Below are 22,960 nucleotides of genomic sequence, written 5' to 3' on the forward strand. Positions count from 1 at the left end.
GGGAGAGTAGCAGCAGTGCTGAACTTTCTCCATTTATAGACAATTTGTCTTACCGTGGACTGATGAACATCAAGGCTTTTAGAGATACTTTTGTAACCCTTTCCAGCTTTATGCAAGTCAACAAATCTTCTTTCCAGCTTTATGCAAGTCAACAAATCTTCTGAGATCTCTTTTGTTCGAGGCATGGTTCACATCAGGCAATGCTTCTTGTGAATAGCAAACTCCGATTTCGTGAGTGTTTTTTATAGGGCAGGGCAGCTCTAACCAACATCTCCAATCTCGTCTCATTGGTTGGACTCCAGGTTAGCTGACTCCTAATCCCAAACCCTTAACCCTAAACTTAACTCCTAACCCTAACTCCTAACCCTAACCCTAAACCCTAAAATAGCCTTTTACCTTCTAGGGGCGAAATGTTCCCACAAATGTTCCTTCTGATCCCAAGAACCAAACACACCCACACCCACACCCACACACACACACACCACAAACTCTTAACTATACACACTCACATACCCACACAGCTAAAACGAATTATAAATCACAATATATCATTAATAAACGACTGCGGAATGTGAATCATTGAACCGTAAATATCCCAACGACCAGCACAGTGAAACAACAGAGAGGTAGCTACGTGAAAGGAAATAGTTACATTTTGAGTCCTTCGCCGTTTTCAAAGCAGATTGCAGACGCTCCAGCATTTTCTGCCAATTTTCTGACTAAATCCAAATAATCCCGAAATAACCTCAATCTGCGATTTTACTTTGAACAAATTAAAGTAGCAAAAAACAGAGATACAAAATAAAACATTCTCTTTTTGCAAACCTTATGTTGTCCAACTGTCTGCTACTGAGTACTGACTATCAGAGAGAGAGAGAGAGGGGAGACAGAGAGAGAGGGGGAATGAGAGAGAGAGAGAGAGAGAGAGAGAGAGAGAGAGAGAGAGAGAATGAGAGAGAGAGGGGGAATGAGAGAGAGAGAGAGAGAGAGAGAGAGAGAGAGGGGGGAGAGAGAGAGAGAGAGGGATTGAGAGAGAGAGGGGGAATGAGAGAGAGAGAGAGAGAGAGAATGAGAGAGAGAGAGAGAGAGAGAGAGAGAGAGAGAGGGAGCGAGGGGAGAGAGAGGGGGATTGAGAGAGAGAGGGGGAATGAGTGTCTGCTACTGAGTGCTGACTATCAGAGAGAGAGAGGGGGAGGAGGAAGGGAGGGAAGAGAGAAGGAGGAGGGAGGGAGGGGGAGGGAGGGAGGGAGGAAAACAGGAGGGAGGGAGGAGATAAGGAAGGAAGGAAGGAAGGAAGGAAGGAAGGAAGGAAGGAAGGAAGGAAGGAAGGAAGGAAGGAAGGAAGGAAGGAAGGAAGGAAGGAGGGAGGGAGGGAGGGAGGGAGGGAGGGAGGGAGGGAGGGAGGGAGGGAGGGAAACTCATGTAGGACACCAGAGCAGCTGAGGTTCAAACCATGACATCATGTGGTGTGTGTGTGTGTGTGTGTGTGTGTGTGTGTGTGTGTGTGTGTGTGTGTGTGTGTGTCATTACAACTCACTGCATTTCTGACTACAAAATATTAAAAGTCTAAATACTTGTACTGTGAATTCAAGTGTACCACAGACAACATGGTTGGAACAGATAGAAAAACATATGCATGATCATGCACACGAGTTGGCATGGTGACACATCAGTGAGCACACACACACACATGTTTGTTTTACAGTCCGTGTGGGGACCAAACAATTGATTCCCGAATCAAAATCCTATTTTTCATAACCACTAACCCTAACCCTAACCCTATTTTTCATAACCACTAACCCTAACCCTTAACCCCTAATCCTAACTCTTAACCCCAAACCCTAATCCTAACTCCTAACCCTAACTCTAACCCTTAACCCCAAACCCTAACTCTTAACCCCAAACCCTAATCCTAACTCCTAACCCTAATCCTAACCCTAACTCTAACCCTTAACCCCAAACCCTGATCCTAACCCCTAACCCTTAACCCATTGAAAATAAGAATTTGTTCTTAACTGACTTGCCTAGTTAAATAAAGTTAAAATAAAAATAAATAAAAATAAACCCTAATCCTAACCCCTAACCCTAACTCCTAACCCTAACCCTTAACCCTTAACCCCTAACCCTTAACCCCAAACCCTAACTCCTAACCCTAATCCTAACCCCTAACCCTTAACCCCAAACTCTAATCCTAACTCCTAACCCTAATCCTTAACCCCTAATCCTGACCCCTAACCCTTAACCCCAAACCCTAATCCTAACTCCTAACCCTAATTCTTAACCCCTAATCCTAACCCCTAACCCTTAACCCCAAACTCTAATCCTAACCCCTAACCCTAAATGGTCCCGTGTAGCTCAGTTGGTAGAGCATGGTGTTTGCAACACCAGGTTTTGTGGGTTTGATTCCCACGGGGGACCAGTATGGAAATAAATGTATGAAATGTATGCATTCACTACTGTAAATTGCTCTGGATAAGAGCGTCTGCTAAATGACGTAAATGTAACTCCTTAACCCCGAAATAGATTTTATCCTTGTGGAGACGGCAAAGTGTCCCCACTTGTCCCCCAAGGTTCCTTGTTTTACTATCCTTGTGAGAACTTCTGGAACCCACAAGGATAGTAAAACCACACGCACGCACGTCAAAGGATGCCAATGTTCAACATTCTCTGTAGGGGGCTCACTCTATTTACAGAGAATATCCTGATCTGGATAGATTTGATCAGCATTTACTACATGGTATGAACTGAATGCTCCTACAATAGTATGGCATTGGTTGAGCTCAAGGCTATTTTAGGTCAAGGAGTTAGGTTTAGGGTTGTTGTTTTTTTGTTCTTTTAATTGATTTTACCAGGTAAGTTGACTGAGAACACATTCTCATTTACAGCAACAACCTGGGGAATCATTACAGGGGAGAGGAGGATGAATGAGCCAATTGTAAGCTGGGGATGATTAGGTGGCCATGATGGTATGAGGGCCAGATTGGGAATTTAACCAGGGTGTGGTTAACACCAGGGTGGTTAACACCTCTACTCTTATGATAAGAGCCATGGGATCTTTAGTGACCACAGAGAGTCAGGACAACCCTTTAACATCCCATCCGAAAGACTGCACCCTACACAGGGCAATGTCCCCAATCACTGACCTGGGGCATTGGGATAGGAAAGAGTGCCTCCTACTGGCCCTCCAACACCACTTCCAGCAGAATCTGGTCTCCCATCCAGAGACTGACTAAGACCAACCCTGCTTAGCTTCAGAAGCAAGCCAGCAGTGGGATGTAGGGTGGTATGCTGCTGGCCTAAGTTTAGGTTAAGTTTAGATTTAGAATTAAAATTAAGGTTGGGGGTTAAGGCAGCAGTTTGTGTGCAAAGTTTCAGACTGATCCAGTGAAGAATTACATTACTGCACAATATTTTACATTTACATTTTACATTTTAGTCATTTAGCAGACGCTCTTATCCAGAGCGACTTACAGTAGTGAATGCATACCTTTCATTTCATGCATTTATTTTTTATATTTTTTATTTTGTATCAAGTTTGCCAGGAGTTTGCCCAAATGTGCCTCAATTGGTCAAATGATACATTTTCAAGTACATAACTATAGAGAGCACACAAAAATGATCATAAAACATTTAAGTTTACACACTCCCAGGAACGTCATACATGATGGATCATTAGCTTATACATTAACTTTCACACATCTAGATGGCCGGGCGGGGTGGGTGTGGAGCCAGACACAGCAGTGGGGTCAAACTGTAGACTCCAGTTCCTACATTTTAACATAAAAATTGATTTTATCAAACAAAACTATGCTACATTTTTATCTCTGGGACCCTCCGAATGACAAATCAGATCAAGATTACTGAATGTAAGTACATTATTTACCTTCAGAGGTGAATGTATCAAACCAGTTGCCGTGATAAACGTTTTGTTGTTGTTGTTGTTGTTGTTGTTGTTGGGCACTCTCCTCAAACAATAGCATGGCATTATTTCACCTTAAAAGCTACTGTAAATTGGACACTGCAGTTAGATTAACAAGAATTGAAGCTTTCTACCCACATAAGACATGTCTATGTCCCGGAAAGTTGGCTGTTGTATACAACGTCATTCTAGTTACATTAGCGCACGTTAGCAACAACCGTCCTGGTTTAGGGGGACACACACATCCTATAGAGGTTAAGAAATGTTTTTCAACAGAATCAGCGCAATGAATGCACCCCTGATTACACACAAACACAGTTCACTTTCATAGCAGCCACGTACAAACAGAGGGTTGTATATATATAAGTCCTTCTCGTATCTATCTACGCGCTCTCCTCCTCTCACCTTTTCCCTTCGCTTGTGGACTTCAGTGCATATCAAATCAGCTGTATGTGACTGGGCAAAAATACACTTTCCAATCCAAATCATAACCGCTACACACAGCCTACATCATTGTCACGTCAACATAGCTACTAGAACTAACATTTTAGTAAATAGCTATAATCATGCAGTACAGTCAGCAAGCACTTTAGCAGTTACACCGGTGGCAATACATTTATAAAACCAAAAGCTTACCTTGACTTGTAAGAGTTCCAGTGTTGGATAGCCATAGCCAGCTAGCTAACCTAATTTTGACAACATTCAAGTACTCTTTGTTTGCAGCTCTTTACAATCCTACATGGACAGTCGGTTGGATGGAGAGAAGCTAAACTAGCTAGCTGCATTTGACACATTACTAAGTAAGTGAAAGTGAAACAAATATGCTACAGAATACAGCTAGCTCTCTCTCACACGCTCTCTGCTTCTCTTTCATTTTGGAAGAAATGAATTAGTTCAAAACTGTTCAACTATTGTCTTTCTCTTTCTTTGAGTCAACTACTCACCACATTTTATGCACTGCAGTGCTAGCTAACTGTAGCTTATGCTTTCAGTAGTAGATTAATTCTTTGATCCTTTGATTGGGTGGACAACATGTCAGTTCATGCTGCAAGAGCTCTGATAGGCTGGAGGACGTCATCTGGAAGTTGCCATAATTACTGTGTAAGTCTACGGAAGGGGGTGAGAACCATGAGCCTCCTAGGTTTTGTACTGAAGTCAATGTACTCAGAGGAGGACGGAAGCTAGCTGTCCTCCGGCTACACCATGGTGCTACCCTACAGAGTGCTGTTGAGGCTACTGTAGACCTTCATTGAAAAACAGTGTGTTTGAATCAAACATTTGGTCACGTGAATATATTTCGTATAGTTTTATATATGTTTCAATGTTTCACAATTTGTATTTTTATGAAATTCACTGAGGATGGTCCTCACCTTCCTCTGAGGAATCTCCACTGATACATACAGTGCTTTCGGAATGTATTCAGACCACTTCTCTTTTTACACATTTTGTTCCGTTATTATAAAATGGATTAAATTGTATTTTTTCCCCACCCGAATCAATCTACACACAATACTCCATATTGACATCACAATACTCCATAATGACATCACAATACTCCATATTGACATCACAATACCCCACAATGACATCACAATACCCCATAATGACAAAGAAAAAACAGTTTTTTATACATTTCATCACATTTTTATAAGTATTCAGACCCTTTATTAAATACTTTATTGAAGCACCTTTGGCAGTGATTACAGCCTTGAGGTTGACACCACAACCTTGGCAAACCTATATTTGGGGAGTATCTCCCATTCTTCTCTGCAGATCCTTTCAAGCTCTGTCAGGTTGGATGGGGAGCGTCGCTGCACAGCTATTTTCAGGTCTCTCCAGAGATCTTCCATCAGGTTCAAGTCCGGGCTCTGGCTGGGCCACTTTGCTTCGTTCATCTTTCCCTTGATGCTGACTAGTCTCCCAGTCCCTGCCCCTGAAAAACATCCCCATGCTTCACCGTAGGGATGGTGCCAGGTTTCCTCCAGACGTGACGCTTGGCATCAGGCCAAAGATTTCAATTTTGTTTTCATCAGACCAGAGAATCTTGTTTCTCATGGTCTTAGAGTCCTTTAGGTGCCTTTTGGCAAACTCCAAGCAGTCTGTCATGTTCCTTTTACTGAGGAGTGGCTTCTGTCAGGTCGCTTGGTGGTTCCAAACTTCTTCTATTTAAGAATGATGGAGGCCACTGTGTTCTTGGGGAAAATGTTTTGGTACCCTTCCCCAGATCTGTGCCTTGACACAATCCTGTCTCGGGGCTCTACAGACAATTCCTTCTACCACATGGCTTGGTTTTTGCTCTGACATGCACTGTCAACTGTGGGACCTTATATAGACAGGTGTGTGCCTTTCCAAATCATGTCCAATCAATTTAATTTACCACAGGTGGACTACAATCAAGTTGTAGAAACATCTCAAGGATGATCAATGGAAACAGGATGCACCTGATCTCAATTTCGATTCTCATAGTAAAGGGTCTGAATACTTATGTAAATAAAGTATTTCGTTTTTTTATTTTGTACAAATATCTGAAAACCTGTTTTTGCTTTGTCATTATGGGGTATTGTGATGCCATTATGGTGTACTGTGATGCCATGATGGGGTATTGTGATGTCATGATGGGGTATTGTGATGTAATGATGGGGTATTGTGATGTCATGATGGGGTATTGTGATGTCATGATGGGGTATTGTGATGTTATGATGGGGTATTGTGTGTAGATTGATGAGGAATCTTTTTATTTAATCCATGTTAGAATAAGGCTGTAACATAACAAAATGTAGAAAAAGTCTGTGTGTCAGGGGTTTGAATACTTTCCGAATGCACTGTACGTACGTACGTACGTGCGTGCGTGCGTGCATGTATGTATGTATGTATGTACGTACGTATGTGTATACGTACATATGTATGTATGTATGTATGTGCGTGCGTGTGTATGTATGTACGTATGTGTGTACGTATGTATGTATGTATGTGAGAGAGAGAGAGAGAGAGAGAGAGAGACAACAGACAATAAGAACACCCCTTTTGCCCTCAGAACAGCCTCAACTCGTCGAGGCATGGACTCTGTAAGGTGTTGTAAGTGTTCCACAGAGATGCTGTTGACTCCAATGCTTCCCACAGTTGTGTCACGTTTCTGTGACTCACTACTGTAATGGTCCAGGTTACATAGTGGCTCAGTGACTCACTACTGTAATGGTCCAGGTTACAAAGTGGCTCAGTGACTCACTACTGTCATGGTCCAGGTTACAAAGTGGCTCAGTGACTCACTACTGTAATGGTCCAGGTTACAAAGTGGCTCAGTGACTCACTACTGTAATGGTCCAGGTTACAAAGTGGCTCAGTGACTCACTACTGTAATGGTCCAGGTTACAAAGTGGCTCAGTGACTCACTACTGTAATGGTGCAGGTTACAAAGCGACTCAGTGACTCACTACTGTAATGGTCCAGGTTACAAAGTGGCTCAGTGACTCACTACTGTAATGGTGCAGGTTACAAAGCGACTCAGTGACTCACTACTGTAATGGTCCAGGTTACAACGTGGCTCAGTGACTCACTACTGTAATGGTCCAGGTTACAAAGTGACTCAGTGACTCAGTACTGTAATGGTCCAGGTTACAAAGTGACTCAGTGACTCACTACTGTAATGGTCCAGGTTACAAAGTGACTCAGTGACTCACTACTGTAATGGTCCAGGTTACAAAGTGACTCAGTGACTCACTACTGTAATGGTCCAGGTTACAATGTGGCTTAGTGACTCGTATTTGCATCTCAATGTGAAATAAACTGTCGGCATGTTCTTCACAAAGAGGACAACTGATGCTACTGAACCAGATGTCTGTGTATCAGGAGAGAAGCTCCAGGTGGTATCTGATGCTACTGAACCAGATGTCTGTGTATCAGGGGAGAAGCTCCAGGTGGTATCTGATGCTACTGAATCAGATGTCTGTGTATCAGGGGAGAAGCTCCAGGTGGTATCTGATGCTACTGAACCAGATGTCTGTGTATCAGGGGGAGAAGCTCCAGGTGGTATCTGATGCTACTGAACCAGATGTCTGTGTATCAGGGGGAGAAGCTCCAGGCGGTATCTGATGCTACTGAACCAGATGTCTGTGTATCAGGGGAGAAGCTCCAGGTGGTATCTGATTTTAAGTACCTTGGCATCATACTTGATTCCAATCTCTCTTTTAAAAAGCAGGTGGAAAAGGTCATTCAAACAACCAAATTCAACCTGGCTAATTTCCGATTTCATACGAAATTGTTTGACTACAGAGGTAGCAAAACTGTACTTCAAATCTATGATACTCTCCCCATTTAACATACTGCTTGACTAGTTGGGCCCAAGCTTGCTGTACAACATTAAAACCTATTCAGTCTGTCTACAAACAGGCTCTCAAAGTGCTTGATAGGAAGCCCAATAGCCATCATCACTGTTACATCCTCAGAAAGCATGAGCTCCTGAGTTGGGAAAATCTTGTGCAATACACCGACGCATGTCTTGTATTCAAGATCCTAAATGGCCTAGCTCCCCCTCCACTCAGTATTTTTGTTAAACAGAAAACCCAAACATATGGCAGCAGATCCACAAGGTCTGCCATGAGAGGTGACTGTATAGTTCCCTTAAGGAAAAGCACCTTTAGTAAATCCGCTTTCTCTGTGAGAGCTTCCCATGTCTGGAATACACTACCATCAGACACACATAACTGCACCACATATCACACTTTCACAAAATGCATGAAGACATGGCTAAAGGTCAATCAGATTTGTGAACATAATCCCTAGCTGTGTATTGCCGCTTTCCATGTTGTCTGTAGCTTGTGAGGTATGGAAACACTTTGTTGCTTTGATGGATTTTGTCTTGTTGCTTTTTGTTCTATGTTGCTCTGTCTGTATGCTATGTCTTGTTTGTCCAATGTTGCTCTGTCTGTATGATGTGTCTTGCTTGTCCTATGTTGCTCTGCGTGTGCTCACTGCTCACCGATTGTCTATATTGTAATTGTTTTTAATAACCTGCCCAGGGACTGTGGTTGAAAATTAGCCGGCTGGCTAAAACCGGCACTTTTACTAAAACGTTGATTAATGTACACCGTCCCTGTTAATATAAAATAAACTCAAGTTGTCTGGATGTCCTTTGAGTGGTGGACTATTCTTAAAACACACAGGAAACTGTTGAGAGTGAAAAAGTCAGCAGCGTTGCAGTTCTTGACACAAACCGGTACACCGGGCACCTACTACCATACCCCATTCAAAGGCACTTCAGTATTTTGTCTTGCCCATTCACCCTCATACATACACAATCCATGCCTGAGTTGTCTTAAGGCTTAAAAATCCTTCTTTAACCTGTCTCCTCCCCTTCATCTACACTGATTTGAAGTGGATTTAACAAATGACATCAATAAGGGATCGTAGCTTTCACCTGGATTTACCTGGTCAGTCTGTCATGGAAAGAGCAGGTGTCCTTAATGTTTTGTCCACTCAGTGTTGTATGTATTTTTTAGATATAGACCTATTGTAAATGTGTTTTATTGTGGCGCCATCATCTTTATTGCAGAAAGAAATACAAATACACACATACCTTTAAGCACCATAGTCAACAGACAGGTAATGAACTGTCCTTTGAAAAAAAAGCAACTGAAAAAACAGGACCATGTGTTTCTGTTGTTTATGTCAATATGACACAAGTAACGTAACAGAGTCAGAAATCAGGAAGGCAGACAGGCTCTATAGACCTCTATAGATGAGTGACTGTGTCCAACACACAACTAACTAGCTGTTGTTATGTTGGGCACCTACTGACCTTAAAAAAAAATCGAATGAAATATATATTTTATGTATTGCTAAAATAAAGATTTATGGAAATTCCAGCAGGCACCAACATTACTACAAGACAAAACATCTCAATCAAGCCTGATGGTCTTCATACGTTTTCATGTGAAATACGAAATTAATGAAACTGATGAATCGATCAATACCTAGAATCTAGATACTGTTGAAGAGAATATCGATCAATACCAGGAATCTAGATACTGTTGAAGAGAATATCGATCAATACCTAGAATCTAGATACTGTTGAAGAGAATATCGATCAATACCTAGAATATAGATCCTGTTGAAGAGAATATCGATCAATACCTAGAATCTAGATACTGTTGAAGAGAATATTGATCAATACTTAGAATCTAGATCCTGTTGAAGAGAATATCGACAGTATCAATACCTAGAATCTAGATATTGTTGAAGAGAATATCGATCAATACCTAGAATCTTGATACTGTTGAAGAGAATATCGATCAATACCTAGAATCTAGATCCTGTTGAAGAGAATATCGATCAATACCAAGAATCTAGATACTGTTGAAGAGAATATCGATCAATACCTAGAATCTAGATACTGTTGAAGAGAATATCGATCAATACCAGGAATCTAGATCCCGTTGAAGAGAATATCGATCAATACCTAGAATCTAGAACCTGTTGAAGAGAATATCGATCAATACCTAGAACCTATTGAAGAGAATATCGATCAATACCTAGAATCTAGATAGTGTTGAAGAGAATATCTATGAATACCTAGAATCTAGATCCTGTTGAAGAGAATATCGATCAATACCTAGAATCTAGATACTGTTGAAGAGAATATCTATGAATACCATTTTCATATGATTCTGTATTTCTGTGCAGAATTTACTGTAAATCGATCATATCATTCTGTCTCTGTTCAAAATTTACTGTAAATCGATCAAATATCATTCTGTGTTTTCGTACAGAATTTACTGTAAATGGATCATACATCACTGTGTTTCTGTACAGCATTTACTGTAAGTGGATCGTACATCAAAAGATACATAAAAATATGTTGATGTCAATTTCACAGTTACATTATGATTATGGGAAAATGGTATAGTTACCAGATCACTTCAGTACACACTAATACGATTACACTAAAGGGCAACGAGTACAATGCATTTTTGTGCTTCTATATTAATAAAACCACAGAGGTAGAAGAAGGGAAAGAGCTTCAGAAGGAACTCCAGAACGACCACTGACACGTCCTGACCATAGTAAGATGTTATTTTCTATGGTAGAGTAGGTCAGGGCGTGACAGGGGGGTGTTTTGTGTTTTTCTATGTTTTGTATATCTATGTTTAGGTTCTAGTTTTCTATTTCTATGTTCTTGTTTTTTGGGATGATCTCCAATTAAAGGCAGCTGGTCCTCGTTGTCTCTAATTGGAGATCATACTTAAGTAGGGTTTTTTTTCCACCTGTGTTTGTGGGTAGTTGTCTTCTGTTTAGTTTTTTGTACCTGACAGAACTGTGCGCTTTCGTTTTCTCTTTGTTATTTTTTCTTTAGTGTTTTGAGTTAAAATAAATATTCATCATGAGCAATCAACACGCGGCGCTTTGGTCCCCTCTCTACGACAGACGTTACAACCACATCTGATGGGGGGGTAAATATCTAGACCGGTCTCAAAGCGTCTCAGAGTAGGACTGTTGCTGATCTAGGATCAGGTTAGCTTTTTAGACCATAATGAATAATACTATATGGACAGAGGGGGACCTGATCCTAGATCAGCAATAGGTTCTAAACTATAAACGACTCACCCCCATTGGCGAGGTCCTGTGAGGCGATGACAAAGCCAAACCCCTCCCCTGGCCGTCTCTGTAGCTCCACCTCCTGACCCATGACTGACACCCGGGCCCTTCCCCCTGTACCGTCCACCGGGCCCTTGGCCATGGCCCCCAGCCCCACCCTCCCTCTTCCCCCACCTCCAGGGGGCATGGCTGGAGGCCCAGGGCCACCACCTTCCTCCATCCCCAGCCAGTCCCTGGGCTCCAGGGTGATGGTTACCGGGACTGAGTCCAGGAAGGAGGTACTCTGGACCAAGGAGGGGAGTTCAGTGGAGGGTGAGGCTGGGGCGAGGCCACTGTTGCTGGGGGGGAGGTGCAGGGGCACCAAGGCATCTGAGGTGGAAGGCAAGTCGGATGGGGAGGGGAGGCCGTGAGAGGGGGAAGAGGGGCCAAGCGGAGAGGGGAAGGGTTTGTAGAGGTTAGGGGAGACGGGAGAGAGGAAAGACCCTGGAGAGAGAGAGAGATAGAGAGAGACAGAGAGAGAGAGAGACAAAGAGAGAGAGAGACAAAGAGAGAGCGAGAAGAGAAAATACCTTAGCCATAACAATAATGATTTACCATTTACAACAGCAACATTATAGATTCAAAAAACTTTATTGTCCCAACATTAGGCAACAGGCATTATGCCTAGTGTTGTTTTCATTTGTGTGTTACGTACAAACTTTCCACTATTTTGTGAAAGGAAAAGTGCTCATAACAACAGCTGATCATTTCAATAATAAGACAGCAGTTCATCTATTCACCACATTAGAAAGTCATTAATGAACCCAACACAGAGAGAACTGAAACTCGGAGGTGAATCCATCCTGGACTTCGTACACAATAACCTGGTCTGAAAGTTAAAGTGGTTTCTGCTTCGATGGGAGGATCCTAAACACTACTCTTATTGTTCCCCAAGTACTGAAGTTACATCAAACCTAAAGTATTGAAGTCACATTAAAACCTCACTAGGGTAGGGGGCAGCATTTGGAATTTTGGATGAAAAGCGTGCCCAAAGTAAACTGCCTGCTACTCAGGTCCAGAAGATAGGATATGCATATAATTGGTAGATTTGGATAGAAAACACTCTACAGTTTCCAAAACGGTTAAAATAATGTCTGTGAATATAACAGAATTGATATGGCAGGCAAAAACCAGAGGAAAATCCATCTAGGAAGTACTATTATTTTGAAAGGCTGTTTTTCCATTGAAAGCCTATCCACCATACAAAGACTTAGGACCCAGTTCACGATCCCTATGGCTTCCACTACATGTGGCCAGTCTTTAGGCATTATTTCAGGCTTTTACTCTGAAAAATTAGGGAGAAACACCACTTTCAATGAGAGGACAGTGGAAATTTCCAGACATGAGTCCTGCGCGTGACTGGGAGCTTGCCTTTCTTGTTTTTCCTTTTCTATTGACGAAGCTATTGTCCGGTTGAAATATGATCGATTATTTATGACAAAAACAATCTGAGGATTGATTATAAACATCGTTTGACATGTTTCTACGAACTTTTAAGGTACTTTTTAGATTTTTCGTCTGTCTGTTGTGACCGCGCTTTGTTCCAATGGATTACTGAACAAAACGCACCAAGAAAACTGAGGTTTTTGAATATAAAGAGGGACTTTATCGAACAAAACAAACATTTATTGGGTAACTGGGAGTCTTGTGAGTGTAACCATATGAAGATCAAAGGTAAGTGATTAATTGTATCGCTATTTCTGACTTTTGTTACTCCTCTACTTCGCTGGTTACTGTTTGTACTGATTTGTACTGCTGGGCGCTGTTCTCAGATAATCGCATGGTTTGCTTTCGCCGTAAAGTCTTTTTGAAATCTGACGCCGTGGTTGGAATAACAAGAAGTTAATCTTTAAACCGATGTATAACACTTATACTATAACACTTATATGTTTCATGAATGTTTATTATGAGTATTTCTGTTTTTGAATTTGGCGCTCTGCAATTTCACTGGACGTTGGCCAGGTGGGACGCTACCGACCAACACCCCCTAGAGAGGTTAAGAGTATTTCAACCTAAAGTATTGAAGTCACATTAAGAGTATTTAAACCTAAAGTACTGAAGTTACTTGTTGCATTACGAGTATTTAAACCTAAAGTATTGAAGTCACATTAAGAGTATTTAAACCTAAAGTACTGAAGTTACTTGTTACATTAAGAGTATTTCAACCTAAAGTACTGAAGTTACTTGTTACATTAAGAGTATTTCAACCTAAAGTACTGAAGTCACATTAAGAGTATTGCAACCTAAAGTACTGAAGTTAAATATTTAAACCTAAAGTACTGAAGTTACTTGTTACATTAAGAGTATTTCAACCTAAAGTACTGAAGTCACATTAAGAGTATTTAAACCTAAAGTACTAAAACTAGATGTTACATTAAGTGTTTTTAAAAAGGAAGAAAATCTGGATGAGGGTACTGCACCAAGGCTATCAACAGCAGTAGTATTACTAGTATTTATATACAGTAGGTATATATAGTGTACTTGTGGTAGTAGTAGTAATATTAGTATATTTGTGGTAGTAGTAGTAATATTAGTGTATTTGTGGTCGTAGTAGTAGTAATATTAGTATTACTAGTATTTATTTTGGTAAATACAGTGTATTTGTGGTCGTAATAGTAGTAATATTAGTATTACTAGTATTTATATTGGTAAATACAGTGTATTTGTGGTCGTAATAGTAATATTATTTATACAGACTAAGGTGCTTACCTCCTCTGTAAACCAACAGCGTTACTTCTCCCTGCTTGATATGTTCCTGAAGGACCCTCTGCACCTTCAATGTTCAGCAGAGTTCAATGTTAAAACAGGTCAACATTATTATATAGGTCAACATTAAAATAGGTCAAAAATATTGGTTCATTTACATCTCACACTAAAGGGACACCTTCTTCACATGAAGGTGTTCTAACATCCAGTAAACCTTAAAGCTTTTCTGTCTTCCTGTCATCCAGTAAACCTTAAAGCTCTTCTGTCTTCCAGTAAACCTTAAAGCTCTTCTGTCTTTCTGTCATCCAGTAAACCTTAAAGCTCTTCTGTCTTCCAGTAAACCTTAAAGCTCTTCTGTCTTCCTGTCATCTAGTAAACCTTACAGCTCTTCTGTCTTCCTGTCATCCGGTAAACCTTACAGCTCTTCTGTCTTCCTGTCATCCAGTAAACCTTAAAGCTCTTCTGTCTTCCAGTAAACCTTAAAGCTCTTCTGTCTTTCTGTCATCTAGTAAATCTTACAGCTCTTCTGTCTTTCTGTCTTCTAGTAAACCTTAAAGCTCTTCTGTCTTTCTGTCTTCTAGTAAACCTTACAGCTCTTCTGTCTTTCCAGTAAACCTTAAAGCTCTTCTGTCTTCCTGTCATCTAGTAAACTTTAAAGCTCTTCTGTCATCCAGTAAACCTTAAAGCTCTTCTGTCATCCAGTAAACCTTAAAGCTCTTCTGTCATCCAGTAAACCTTAAAGCTCTTCTGTCTTCCTGTCATCTAGTAAACCTTACAGCTCTTCTGTCTTCCTGTCATCCGGTAAACCTTCCTGTCTTCCAGTAAACCTTAAAGCTCTTCTGTCTTCCTGTCATCTAGTAAACCTTACAGCTCTTCTGTCTTTCTGTCTTCTAGTAAACCTTAAAGCTCTTCTGTCTTTCTGTCTTCTAGTAAACCTTACAGCTTTTCTGTCTTTCTGTCTTCTAGTAAACCTTACAGCTTTTCTGTCTTTCTGTTTTCTAGTAAACCTTAAAGCTCTTCTGTCTTTCTGTCTTCTAGTAAACCTTACAGCTTTTCTGTCTTTCTGTCTTCTAGTAAACCTTACAGCTTTTCTGTCTTTCTGTTTTCTAGTAAACCTTAAAGCTCTTCTGTCTTTCTGTCTTCTAGTAAACCTTAAAGCTCTTCTGTCTTCCTGTCATCTAGTAAACCTTACAGCTCTTCTGTCTTCCAGTAAACCTTAAAGCTCTTCTGTCTTCCTGTCATCTAGTAAACCTTACAGCTCTTCTGTCTTCCAGTAAACCTTAAAGCTCTTCTGTCTTCCAGTAAACCTTAAAGCTCTTCTGTCTTTCTGTCATCTAGTAAATCTTACAGCACTTCTGTCTTCCTGTCATCTAGTAAACCTTACAGCTCTTCTGTCTTTCTGTCTTCTAGTAAACCTTAAAGATCTTCTGTCTTTCTGTCTTCTAGTAAACCTTACAGATTTTCTGTCTTTCTGTCTTCTAGTAAACCTTACAGCTCTTCTGTCTTTCTGTCTTCTAGTAAACCTTACAGCTCTTCTGTCTTTCTGTCTTCTAGTAAACCTTAAAGCTCTTCTGTCTATCTGTCTTCCAGTAAACCTTACAGCTCTTCTGTCTTCCAGTAAACCTTAAAGCTCTTCTGTCTTTCTGTCATCCGGTAAACCTTACAGCTCTTCTGTCTTTCTGTCTTCTAGTAAACCTTAAAGCTCTTCTGTCTTCCTGTCATCTAGTAAACCTTAAAGCTCTTCTGTCTTCCTGTCATCTAGTAAACCTTAAAGCTCTTCTGTCTTCCAGTAAACCTTAAAGCTCTTCTGTCTTCCAGTAAACCTTAAAGCTCTTCTGTCTTCCAGTAAACCTTAAAGCTCTTCTGTCTTCCAGTAAACCTTAAAGCTCTTCTGTCTTTCTGTCATCTAGTAAATCTTACAGCTCTTCTGTCTTCCTGTCATCTAATAAACCTTACAGCTCTTCTGTCTTTCTGTCTTCTAGTAAACCTTAAAGCTCTTCTGTCTTTCTGTCTTCTAGTAAACCTTAAAGCTCTTCTGTCTTTCTGTCATCTAGTAAACCTTACAGCTCTTCTGTCTTCCTGTCATCTAGTAAACCTTACAGCTCTTCTGTCTTTCTGTCTTCTAGTAAACCTTAAAGTTCTTCTGTCTTTCTGTCATCTAGTAAACCTTACAGCTCTTCTGTCTTCCTGTCATCTAGTAAACCTTACAGCTCTTCTGTCTTCTAGTAAACCTTAAAGCTCTTCTGTCTTTCTGTCTTCTAGTAAACCTTAAAGCTCTTCTGTCTTTCTGTCTTCTAGTAAACCTTACAGATTTTCTGTCTTTCTGTCTTCTAGTAAACCTTACAGCTCTTCTGTCTTTCTGTCTTCTAGTAAACCTTACAGCTCTTCTGTCTTTCTGTCTTCTAGTAAACCTTACAGCTCTTCTGTCTTCCAGTAAACCTTAAAGCTCTTCTGTCTTTCTGTCATCCGGTAAACCTTAGAGCTTTTCTGTCTTCCAGTAAACCTTAAAGCTCTTCTGTCTTCCTGTCATCCAGTAAACCTTAAAGCTCTTCTGTCTTTCTGTCATCCAGTAAACCTTAAAGCTCTTCTGTCTTCCAGTAAACCTTATAGCTCTTCTGTCTTCCTGTCATCCGGTAAACCTTCCTGTCATCCAGTAAACCTTAAAGCTCTTCTGTCTTCCAGTAAACCTTAAAGCTCTTCTGTCTTTCTGTCATCTAGTAAACCTTAAAGCTCTTCTGTCTTCCAGTAAACTTTAAAGCTCTTCTGTCTTCCAGTAAACCTTAAAGCTCTTCTGTCTTCTAGTAAACCTTAAAGCTCTTCTGTCTTCCAGTCATCTAGTAAACCTTAAAGCTCTTCTGTCTTCCAGTAAACCTTACAGCTCTTCTGTCTTCCTGTCGTCCAGTAAACCTTAAAGCTCTTCTGTCTTCCTGTCATCTAGTAAACCTTACAGCTCTTCTGTCTTCCTGTCATCTAGTTAACCTTAAAGCTTTTCTGTCTTCCAGTAAACCTTAAAGCTCTTCTGTCTTCCTGTCGTCCAGTAAACCTTAAAGCTCTTCTGTTTTTCTGTGTCATTCCAAATGTCAATAAGATTACTCCATGTTGTCAGAATAAACTTACTCCAGAGATTGATGATTACTATTGACGGTTGTTGAAATAGATAACAATCAACCTCATAACCAAACCAAATGACGGTCTGTAACCGTAGAGCTGTCTCCCGAAGCCAGTCCTACTGTACCTGAGCGAAGCTGAGACTCTGCACGTCAGCTCCATCGATCTTCACTATAGCATCCCCTGGCTGCAGGGAGGAGCACTGCCTTCTGTCCCACACTCTCTTCACCAGGGCCAGCTGCCCTCCTTTCCCCCCCGCCGTCACACTGAACCCCATCCCACCCCCCTCACTCCTCCCAAGGGGCACAGGGAGCAGCTCCCCTCCTCCAGACCTTACAGGTACACCCTCGCTGGTCGGGCTGTGGCCCCTACGGGGGTGGGAGCTGGCAGGGCAGCCGTTGAAGCCGCAAGGGGGGACCTCCGTAGGCGGGCTGGCCATGAGGGACGTCTGGGGCATGGGAGGCCGTTGGCATGGCGCACCAGGAGAGGTGGCGGTGCCCACCTCCGGCTGGGACAGGGGAAGCTTGGAGAGGGAGATGGGCAGGGTGGAGGTGGACAGGTCACTCTGATGGTGGACCATGGAGGAGGAGGAGGTGGTGAGGGAGTTACCACCGTAGCGCATCAGAGACCATCTTGAGAGGGAAGAGGAAGAGGAGGAAGAGAGGCGTTAATGATATTCTGTACCCGACTGACACACACAGAGGAAATGAAGAACCGTGAACTGTACAGCTGATCTGATTGACTGTTCCACTTTACATTTACGTCATTTAGCAGACGCTCTTATCCAGAGCGACTTACAAATTGGTGCATTCACCTTATGATATCCAGTGGAACAACCACTTTACAATAGTACATCTATATCTTTTTTGGGGGGGTGGGGGGGGGTTAGAAGGATTACTTAATCCTATCCCAGGTATTCCTTAAAGAGGTGGGGTTTCAGGTGTCTACGGAAGGTGGTGATTGACTCCGCTGTCCTGGCGTCGTGAGGGAGCTTGTTCCACCATTGGGGTGCCAGACCAGCGAACAGTTTTGACTGGGCTGAGCGGGAACTGCTTCCGCAGAGGTAGGGAGGCGAGCAGGCCAGAGGTGGATGAACTTCATGTTAACTTTGTGTTAGAACCATAGGCAGCACTTTTCTCTCATATCATCAAATCAAATGTATTTATATAGCCCTTCTTACATCAGCTGATATCTCAAAGTGCTGTACAGAAACCCAGCCTAAAACCCCAAACAACAAGCAATGCAAATGTAGAAGCACGGTGGTTAGGAAAAACTCCCTAGAAAGGCAGAGAACCTAGGAAGAAGCCTAGAGAGGAACCAGGCTATGAGGGGTGGCCAGTCCTCTTCTGGCTGTGCCGGGTGGAGATCATTTGTTTCTATTTCCACCTCCCGACCCTCAGTTTCCCTCAGCCCACCTACAGTGTCTCTGCTGACTACCCTCTTCGGATTTCTACCACCCATATACTGTATCTTTCAACTGTGCTGTGATGTTTAACGTACAATTTCAATCTATCTAATCGAATAGAATCCACAGACTGCGAGTTGAAGATAAATACTTTTACTAAGAGTATTAGTATATTAGTAATTGACTGACCAGGTCTCTCCATTTTTACATTCGCATTGGGCACATTGGCACCCCAATGGTGGAACAAGCTCCCTCACGACGCCAGGACAGCGGAGTCAATCACCACCTTCCGGAGACACCTGAAACCCCACCTCTTTAAGGAATACCTGGGATAGGATTAAGTAATCCTTCTAACCCCCCCCGAAAAAAAGATATAGATGTACTATTGTAAAGTGGTTGTTCCACTGGATATCATAAGGTGAATACACCAATTTGTAAGTCGCTCTGGATAAGAGCGTCTGCTAAATGACGTAAATGTAAATGTAAATCTAAATTTAGGGTTAGTTACCTTTGTGTCCATCCACCCAAGGCCTCTGAGTCACTCTGGCTGGTGGAAGCGGAGGTTGATTCAGGAGGGGGAGGAGGGGGGGATGCCCCTACTGTGAGAGGAAGAGGGGGAACAGGCTGAGCTGGCAGAAGAGCCCGGGGTACCGTTAGACAGCGGGTAGGCGGGTGGTGCCAAGACCAGTCCTGTCGCGTTTCCATTAGCGTCCAGCCCTGATCCCGAGTTTCCCACCACTCTCAGATAGTTGCCGTTGTGATGGGATAGGGTCCGATTAAGGTTAGCCAGGCCGGGGGCGTTGGCGTGGGTGGTCTCGGCAGGGCTGGGACAGGAAGGGGACTGGGCAGTGGCTGTGGAGGGAGGAGTGGCTGCAGCGCTGAGGGGTTCCAGAGGAGAGGAGGAGGAGGAGGTCAGGGGTTGTTTGGGACAGCCGTCTGGGTTGTAGAGCATGGGATAGCCTCTCCGTAACACAACGTCCACACTGTGACCCATAGGGACAGACTTCAACATCTCTACCACCTCTTTATGAGACAGACCCAGGACACAGCTGTCATTGATGTAGACCAGGATATCAGCTGGAGAACAGAGAGACAGAGAGAGAGAGAGAGACAGAGAGACAGAGAGACAGAGAGAGAGAGAGAGAGGGGTTAAACTATTGATCATGTGTTATATCATCCACTACAATAGATAATGTGTTATATCATCCACTACAATAGATAATGTGTTATATCATCCACTACAATAGATAATGTGTTTTATCATCCACTACAATAGATAATAGATCATGTGTTATATCATCCACTACAATAGATAGTGTTATATCCACGATAATAGATAATAGATCATGTGTTATATCATCCACTATAATAGATAATAGATAATGTGTTATATCATCCACTACAATAGATAATGTGTTATATCATCCACTACAATAGATAATGTGTAATATCATCCACTACAATAGATAATGTGTTATATCATCCACTACAATAGATAATGTGTTATATCCACGATAATAGATCATGTGTTATATCATCCACTATAATAGATAATGTGTTCTCATCCACTATAATAGATAATGTGTTCTCATCCACTACAAAAGATAATGTGTTATATCATCCACCACAATAGATAATGTGTTATATCATCCACTACAATAGATAATGTGTTATATCATCCACTACAATAGATAATGTGTTATATCATCCACTACAATAGATAATGTGTTATATCATCCACTACAATAGACAATAGATAATGTGTAATATCATCCACTACAATAGATAATAGATAATGTGTTATATCATCCACTACAATAGATAATAGATAATGTGTTATATCATCCACTACAATAGATAATGTGTTATATCATCCACTACAATAGATAATAGATGTGTTATATCATCCACTACAATAGATCATGTGTTAAATCATCCTCTACAATAGATAATAGATAATGTGTTATATCATCCACTATAATAGATAATAGATAATATCATCCACTACAATAGATAATAGGTAATGTGTAATATCATCCACTATAATAGATCATGTGTTATATCACCCACTACAATAGATAATGTGTAATATCATCCACTACAATAGATAATAGATAATGTGTTAAATCATCCACTACAATAGATAATGTGTTATATCATCCACTACAATAGATAATAGATAATGTGTTCTCATCCACTATAATAGATAATGTATCATCTCATCCACCACAACAGATAATGTGTTATATCATCCACTACAATAGATAATGTGTTATATCATCCACTACAATAGATAATGTGTAATATTATCCACTACAATAGATAATAGATAATGTGTTAAATCATCCACTACAATAGATAATAGATAATGTGTTCTCATCCACTATAATAGATAATGTATCATCTCATCCACCACAACAGATAATGTGATATATCATCCACTACAATAGATAATGTGTTATATCATCCACTATAATAGATAGTGTTCTCATCCACTATAATAGATAATGTGTTATCTCATCCACTACAATAGATAATGTGTTATATCATCCACTACAATAGATAATGTGTTATATCATCCACTACAGTAGATAATGTGTTATACCATCCACTACAATAGATAATGTGTAATATCATCTACTACAATAGATAATGTGTAATATCATCCACTACAATAGATAATAGATAATGTGTTATATCATCCACTACAATAGATAATAGATACTGTGTTATATCATCCACTATAATAGATAATGTGTTATAATATCCACTACAATAGATAATAGATAATGTGTTATATCATCCACTACAATAGATAATAGATAATGTGTTATATCATCCACTACAATAGATAATAGATAATGTGTTATATCATCCACTACAATAGATAATGTGTTATATCATTCACGACAATAGATGTGTTATATCATTCACTATAATAGATAGTGTTATATCATCCACTACAATAGATAATAGATAATGTGTTATATCATCCACTACAATAGATAATAGATAATGTGTTATATCATCCACTACAATAGATAATGTGTTATATTATACGCTACAATAGATAATAGATGTGTTATATCATCCACTACAATAGATAATAGATAATGTGTTATATCATTCACTATAATAGATAATGTGTTATATCATCCACTACAATAGATAATGTGTTATATCATCCACTACAATAGATAAGATGTGTTATATCACCCACTACAATAGATCGTGTTATATCATCCTCTACAATAGATAATAGATAATGTGTTATATCATCCACTACAATAGATAATGTGTTATATCATTCACTACAATAGATGTGTTATATCATTCACTATAATAGATAATGTGTTATATCATCCACTACAATAGATAATAGATAGTGTTATATCATCCACTACAATAGATAATGTGTTATATCATCCACTACAATAGATAATGTGTTATATCATCCACTAAAATAGATAATAGATAATGTGTTATATCATTCACTACAATAGATGTGTTATATCATTCACTATAATAGATAATGTGTTATATCATACGCTACAATAGATAATAGATGTGTTATATCATCCACTACAGTAGATAATGTGTTATACCATCCACTACAATAGATAATGTGTAATATCATCTACTACAATAGATAATGTGTAATATCATCCACTACAATAGATAACAGATAATGTGTTATATCATCCACTACAATAGATAATAGATACTGTGTTATATCATCCACTATAATAGATAATGTGTTATAATATCCACTACAATAGATAATAGATAATGTGTTATATCATCCACTACAATAGATAATAGATAATGTGTTATATCATCCACTACAATAGATAATAGATAATGTGTTATATCATCCACTACAATAGATAATGTGTTATATCATTCACGACAATAGATGTGTTATATCATTCACTATAATAGATAGTGTTATATCATCCACTACAATAGATAATAGATAATGTGTTATATCATCCACTACAATAGATAATAGATAATGTGTTATATCATCCACTACAATAGATAATGTGTTATATTATACGCTACAATAGATAATAGATGTGTTATATCATCCACTACAATAGATAATAGATAATGTGTTATATCATTCACTATAATAGATAATGTGTTATATCATCCACTACAATAGATAATGTGTTATATCATCCACTACA

General features: G+C 40.2%; 1 protein-coding gene across 5 annotated transcripts in view; it reads right to left on the reverse strand.

The window, feature by feature from the left end:
- The window catches only part of LOC106566317 (membrane-associated guanylate kinase, WW and PDZ domain-containing protein 1), a 97,632-nt gene extending 77,878 nt beyond the window's left edge, over positions 1 to 19,754 (reverse strand). For all 5 annotated transcript variants that reach the window (XM_045692832.1, XM_045692831.1, XM_045692829.1 and 2 more), the window contains exons 1-4: positions 19,276 to 19,754; positions 17,490 to 17,994; positions 14,258 to 14,321; positions 11,519 to 11,992 (exon numbers count right to left, since the gene is read on the reverse strand). In XM_045692832.1, coding sequence (XP_045548788.1) covers positions 11,519 to 11,992; positions 14,258 to 14,321; positions 17,490 to 17,994; positions 19,276 to 19,472 — 1,240 coding nt within the window. In that variant the 5' untranslated portion in view covers positions 19,473 to 19,754. The remainder of the gene's footprint in view (positions 1 to 11,518; positions 11,993 to 14,257; positions 14,322 to 17,489; positions 17,995 to 19,275) is intronic.
- Positions 19,755 to 22,960: the final 3,206 nt, after the last annotated feature.

Source organism: Salmo salar, chromosome ssa13 (genome assembly GCF_905237065.1).
Source record: "Salmo salar chromosome ssa13, Ssal_v3.1, whole genome shotgun sequence".
Lineage (NCBI taxonomy): Eukaryota > Metazoa > Chordata > Actinopteri > Salmoniformes > Salmonidae > Salmo > Salmo salar.